Source organism: Octopus bimaculoides, chromosome 5 (genome assembly GCF_046866305.1).
Source record: "Octopus bimaculoides isolate indiv1 chromosome 5, ASM4686630v1, whole genome shotgun sequence".
NCBI classification, from domain to species: Eukaryota; Metazoa; Mollusca; class Cephalopoda; order Octopoda; family Octopodidae; genus Octopus; species Octopus bimaculoides.
This window is the reverse complement of record NC_142932.1, coordinates 119,441,630-119,448,728: the sequence shown is the minus strand read 5'-3', so window position 1 is coordinate 119,448,728 and position 7,099 is coordinate 119,441,630. Positions and strand designations below refer to the sequence as shown.

At 36.4% G+C, this 7,099-nt stretch overlaps 1 protein-coding gene and 1 pseudogene across 1 annotated transcript in view; one reads left to right on the top strand and one right to left on the bottom strand.

Annotated features, from left to right (window-relative positions):
- The first annotated feature begins 267 nt into the window (after positions 1-267).
- The window catches only part of LOC106884358 (uncharacterized), a 35,098-nt gene continuing 28,266 nt past the window's right edge, over positions 268-7,099 (top strand). The window contains exon 1 of the mRNA XM_014935706.3: positions 268-489. Within this exon, the coding sequence (XP_014791192.2) occupies positions 474-489 (16 nt within the window). The 5' untranslated portion in view covers positions 268-473. The remainder of the gene's footprint in view (positions 490-7,099) is intronic.
- On the bottom strand, positions 2,302-2,485 carry LOC128247929 (U2 spliceosomal RNA; annotated as a pseudogene).

Genomic DNA, 7,099 nt, shown 5'->3' with positions numbered 1-7,099 from the left:
CTGACCAAACTAGGTCAAATATCTGTTCAGGTCAAATTTTCATATCAAGGAGTGGTGCTGATCTCTCTTACTCCCCACGCTATCTATCTATCTATCTATCTATCTATCTATCTATCTATCTATCTATCTATCTATCTATCTATCTATATACATATATATATATATATATATATATCACGTGTGTGTCATTCTGTCCTATCTCTTTTCGTTATTTCTTTTGTCATTCTGTTGTTGATCTTTCTTGCTCCCCTCGCTATCTATCTATCTATCTAGTACGTGTGTGTCTTTCAGTCCGTCTATCTCGTTTCGTTATTTCTTTTGTCAATTCGTTCTTTCTGTCAACATTTTCAATTTGTCAAATATCGCACCACAGCCCATGTCACTTCTGGGTAGGTTCATTCGGTTTCAGATATCTTCTGGTTTCATTACTACTTACGTAACAGTTTACATTGGACTTTAACACAGGAAACATCATGCTGCGTCAATTAGGTAAACAGCTATACATATATTCATATTTCATTTTATAATTTGTCATTTATTATTTGCTTAGCGGCATATCTTCCGGTTCTTTATGGTGTCAGTTCAAATAGCTCCGAGATTTTTGTCATTCTTCTTTTCAGGGTCGATAAAATAAGCTCCAGGCACTGGCGTCGGCGTAACTGACTTATTCTTTCATTTTAAATTGTTGGCTATGTGCCAAAATTTGAAACCAAAACCCGACGACCTGAATTTTTGGTGCAACGGACAAAACGCTTAACGTCATTGCGTCCTTTACGGATTGCGTTCCAATTTCGCCAAGGATGATTTGCCTTTCATCTTTTCGGAGTCGATAAATTAAGTACCAATGAAACACTGGAGGTCGATGTAATCGCCTAGTCCCCTCCTCACAAATTCAGGCTTTGTGCCTATAGTAGAAAGAATTATTATTATTGAGTGAGAAAGCAGAGCATGCCGTCAAAGTGACACTGGTGTAAAATATACGAAGCCCAATATACCCATCATGACTACCCGTCTGATAAGGGTACACCAGGCACATGCATCACAACCATGTGTGCGCGACATGGTGATCTCATATCAAGATAAACAGCGCATATTATTATTATTATTATTATTATTGTTATTATTACTATTATTATTATTATTATTATTATTATTATTATTATTATTATTATTATTATTATTATTATTATTATTATTATTATCCTTATTAAGGCGGCGAACTGGCAAAATCGTCCGTCCTTACGTTCTGAGTTCAAATTTCGACTTTGCCTTTTATCCTTCGGGGTCTATAAATTAAGTACCAGTTGCGTACTGGCGTCGATCTAATTGACTGGCCCCTTCCCAAAAATGTTGTGCCTTGTGCCTAGAGTAGAAACGAATCGTCACTGCCCTGAAAAAATTGCTGAACGGCTTTTCTTCAGACTTTAATCATTAGGCAAGCCCTAGCTCAGGTTAATATTCCTTCGGTTCTGGACCCAGCAAGATTATCCAAGAGTGATGGGAAGAGACCAGATGGCCTCACCCTTTGTTCCTCATTTCAGACAACACAGTCTGTGACTCCATTGCTCTCTCCCATACCCTTGATGCTGCAATAAAAGAGAGTCGCTGCCCCGTAGCCAAACAGAACAAAACTCTTAATTATCAGGAAGTTTGGAGGTCACCTTACCGACGTGCCAGGTGATGCTCGTGAAGGTGCTTGGCTGTTCCAACGCCTTAGCCTCGCCATCGCGAGCGTGCTGGCTTGCTTCAGTAAGTTCCATTGAACCTTGTGGTGTGCGAGCAACTGAAACACTTCGTATAGAATCGACGTGTTTATTTTTTTGTAGAACTGATGTGTTTTTTTTCCCTTTTTGTTTGCTTTGTTTTTCATTCTTTGTTCCACTCTTTTACTCTTTTACTTGTTTCAATCATTTGACTGCGGCCATGCTGGAACACCGCTTTTAGTCGAGCAAATCGACCCCAGAACTTATTCTTTGTAAGCCTAGTACTTATTCTATCGGTCTCTTTTGTCCAATCGATAGGTTAGGGGGACGTAAACACACCAACATCGGTTGTCAAGCGAAGTTGGGGGGACAAACAGAGACACTCCAACATATACACACACATACATATATATGTATATATACATATATACGACGGGCTTTTTCAATTTCCATCTACCAAATCCACTCAGAAGGCTTTGGTCGGCCCGAGGTTATAGTAGAAGACACTTGCCCAAGGTGTCACGCAGTGGGACTGAACACAGAACCATGTGGTTGGTAAGCAAGCTACTTACCACACAGCCACTCCCTACGCCTACTAAAACAGTGGGCTGAATCCTGGAAGTAATGCAATACCAGGCCAACCCGTGGCAAAGGCAGAGCAAGCCCCTAACACTTCACCTTGTTCTAAAAATCAGTTTAATATCGATGGCCTCAAATAGAGACCGCATCAGATATTAAGCTGATAAGAACACTTTGATCTTAGCCAAAAGGACGGAATTTGCATTTTTAATGTGGATTTGTATTATATATGTATCATATACAGTTATCACTCGCCATATCGCGGTTCAAATTTCACTTGAAAAGAGAAGTGAGGGTTGGTAGGGAAGTGCTGTCTTCGAATGAATTCATTGAAATGTGAGTGGGGATGTTATCGCTCTAAGTGTAGACTTGTTAGACGAAGAACGGAATTCTAGAGGACTCTTGGTGTTCAGGGAGATCATAAACTGTGGGATTACTCGATCATCCTTAGAGGACTCTTGGTGTTCAGGGAGATCATAAACTGTGGGATTACTCGATCATCCTTAGAGGCCCACCTGTATCAAGCGGACCCTATCACCATCATAAATGTTTCTTCCTTACTCCTTACTATTGTATAATGTGTTTCGTTTGACTGCTTTATTGTGTACTTTCTAAATACTTACGTATATAGAGTTATTTTATTTATTATAATTATTTCATTATACGTAAATACACAAACGTTATGCCTACCTTTCTATTTTCCCCCTCATCCTTCGCCCTGATAGCAAATAAAAGAAACTTTGCATTTCATCCTTTTAGCGTCGATTAAATAAGGATCAGTTACGCACTGGGGGTCGATGTTATCGACTTAATCCCTTCTCCCAAATTTGAGACCTCGTGCTTCCAGTAGAAAGGATTATTATTATTATTATTATTATTATTATCATTGTTCAGTAGTTTTATTTTTATAACGTGCTTTCACTTCACTACCGAGCGCAGCTCTGTGCGCCTTGGGTATGTGCTGTGGTTTGCTGTGGTGCTCTTATGTTTACTGTATTGAAAGTGTTTTGCGTAGAATGTGTGCAGTACCCAGTAGTGCAATTTTCTGTATGTTATATATATTTGTAAGTCCTGGTGTTTTTGTTATGTATATGTTATGTATTTGTCTGAATATTTTTTTTATTATACCTAAGGCACCTACTATGATAGGAATTGTTTCTGTTTTTAGATTCCACATTCGAGTTATCTCTATTTCCAGGTCTTTGTATTTTGAAAGTTTTTCCATTTCTTTTAGAGAAACATTGTCATCTGCTGGTATTGATACATCAATTAGAAAGCATTTTTTTTCTTCTTTTTATTATTATTATTATTATTATTATTATTATTATTATTATTATTATTATTATTATTATTAAGACCGCATGCTGGCAGAATTGTTAGCACGCTGAACGAAATACTAAGCGGTTTTTCGCCCGTCACTACGTTGTGAGTTCAAATTCCCCCGAGGTCGACTTTGTTTTTCATCCTTTCGAGGTCGATAAATTAAGTACCAGTTTAACACTGCCTCCGATGCAATCGATACATCACTTCCCCCCAAATGGCTGTCCTTCTGGCAAAATTTGAAACAATTAAGGCAGGGTTATTGTTTTCAGGCGCGTTTGTTTGTTTGTTTGTTTGTTTGTTTGCCCGTGGACAAGATATCTCAAGAACCGCTGGATGGATTCGGATGAAACTTTCAGGGATGTTTGGCCTCGTGACTGGGATCGATCGAGCACTAGACAAGGGTTTTGGATTATTTTTCCGATTTTTTCAAACTTAATTTTTGAGAGCGGTTGGGTTCATTTTTAGTATTCTCGTTTGTGAGAGCAGTCGAGTTTATTTCAGATATTCTCATTTTAAAAATCATCTCCGGCTAATCGTTGAGAGGACGTTGGTGTTGCATTATTATTATTATTATTATTATTATTATTATTATTATTATTATTATTATTATTATTATTATTATTAATATCCCAGTTTCAAACAAACATTTCCTCAGCCGCCCATTGTAGCCTTTCGACGGAATAAGAACATAAAAGAATTATTGACCTCTATATCTGACTCCAAGAAAACGAACATTGGAGTATCTACACGCTGTACCTTAAAGAACAGCCGTAAGAGAGGTAAGCCCTGTTCATTGTGCAACAACATGAGTGAAGTGAATACCATCAAAAATCATAATAGAAATGTTATGATTTATACAGAAGGGGGAACCTGCAAAGATTCCCATTTAGTGTACGGTGCAGAATGCACGAAACATAACTTGATTTATGTTGGTTGTACAACGGAACAATTAAACAAAAGGTTTAATGGGCACAGATTCGACGTCAGGCCCAAGAACAGTAGTTCAACAGAACTTGCTGAACATTTCGTTTCAAGCGGCTGCAATTTTGAAGAAGATTTGAAAGTGCACATTCTCAAAAAATATCCTGAATGTACCCCACTTTCACTTCTCAGAATGTATGAGGAGAAATATGTTTGCGAGTTATTGACATCACGCCCTGGAGGAATGAATAAGATGACAGGAGAATATCATCAAATTTATACAAAACTGTTTGATTGAATATTCTTCTTTCTCTCTTTTTCTTTTCTTTTTCTGTCGTCTTCCTTTTTCTTTCTTTCTTTCTGCTTATTAAAAAACTGACAAAAGCTGATGATGTCATTCTATCAACGTATGGACGCTGATTACTCACGTTCATAGTTTACGTTTGGTTTCTGAAATTTTGAATTTTCAATCACCATTTGGTTTGAACTTGAGAAAGACAGACGTTCTGTCGAAATGTTGTTCAAAAAATAAAACATCTAAAATCGCGCTCTTCGTTTTGACTATTTACCTTCGTGAAGAGTTACGTCAATCCTTTTTTAAAAATATTATTATTATTATTATTATTATTATTATTATTATTATTATTATTATTATTATTATTATTATTATTATTAGGCGGCGAGCTTGCACATCCGTTAGAGCGTCGGAATGAATGTGTGTTAAATTTCCGATTCGATTCCCACCGAGGTTAACTTCACGTTTCACCGTTTCAAAATCGATAAAATAATATACCACTCAAGATCTGGGGTCGGTGGTTTCGACTAAATATTTCCTCTCTAAAATTGCCTTTTTCGTGTATTGTTATCCTGACTGAGTGTCTTGGCATTTCTCAGAAAATGTTTTTTTTTCAATCTCTAAGACAAAAAACATTACATTAATGTTGCTATTTAATAACGCTAACTTAACTTCGTAGCCTTGTGCAATCCTTATCTCTGTTCATTTTTATGGAAAGATTTGATTTTTCACTGCAATCAAAACGTATCATTCATTTCTCCCCTTGCACACTGAGCTTCTCTACCAGTGTCACGTATGTTTATTCCATTTACATCTCGTTCAGTTTTTGTCAGAGATTGCCCAAACAAAAGCATATCTTGCTATCTTTGTCATATCTGACATAGTTTCAATATTAATCAAGATATCTTGCCATTTCTTTTGCCATAGCTATGTTGTTATTTTACCATCTCTGTATTCCTTTGTTTTCTATTGTATTATATAGATATTTGTAAGGCTGTGAGTTGACAGAAACATTAGCACGCCGGATGAAGTGCTTAGCGGTATTTCGCCTGTCAGTACGTTCTGAGTTCAAATTCCACCGTGGTTGACTTTTCCTTTCATCATTTCGGGGTCGATAAATTAAGTACCAGTTGCGTACTGGAGTCAATCAAATCGACTGGGCCCCCTTCCCCAAAGTTTCAGGCCTTGTGACTAGAATAGAAAAGATTATATATATATATTTGTATAAATTTCTAATGTTCTTTATAAGTAACTTGCCTAACCGATGAATATTTTTATACAAGTTCATACATCGTAAATATCATCAGGTCTCGATTACCACATATTAAACGTAGTCGTTATTTCCTCCCTGCTTTGTCAAGTCTTGCTAATTAATTTAACTTCCAATTGAGAGTATAACTTGAAATTTGGCCAGTTAGAATATTTAGTTTTGTGTTCCTAATATTAATCTAATCCATTTATATTCGTTGCTGCCATATTGTTCAATGATCCCTACGTATTTTAAGTGTGCTTATTGTAATTCTCTAATCACTGTCTGTATATCGTGTATAATATTATACACTTAATTAATTACCCTGTATTCAGCATTGTCTTAGCAGTTTATTCTAATGCGATTTGTCATATTAGTTTCTCAATTAAATCTGTAAAATATTAGTAGCAGTGATTCTAGTGATTTGTCATCTCCAGCATTCATCTGGGGATCATCTGCTTAGGGAACAAAAATAGTCCATCGATATTTCATTACATTTGTACACCTGTGCATTGTTACTTTAAATGCTAAAGTTGCTTTCATCAAGCATTAAAGCAATGAGGCTTAGAAGCTTCATTAGAATTGCACTGTTGCAAAGGAAATGGCGTTGACTTTATTATTCTTTTATGCATATCTCCATATTTCTTTGCTCTTATCGTAGGGTAAATATACATACTTACCATTTGCGCTACATTGCTCGTTGCTAATTTTTCCAGGATTTTTCCAGATGTTGAATATCTTTAAGATCCTAGGATTAACCGCTTTATTTTCTTTCCACAGATTTCTGTTATGGTATTCTTATCAAAGATCGATTTATGTTGCTATACAAGCCGTTTCCGGTTACTCTCTCCTTAGTGTGAAATACACAGTCTTTTGATAATTGTTCACTCATTAATTGCAAAGAAAGATTTGCAGGACGAAGGACGGGGGATTATAGATCTTCAATTTTCAAAATCCGCTCTCTTATTGGGTCCGGGCTTCAAATGTCTTTATTATTATTGTTTTCTTTACACCTTATATTGCCAGGTG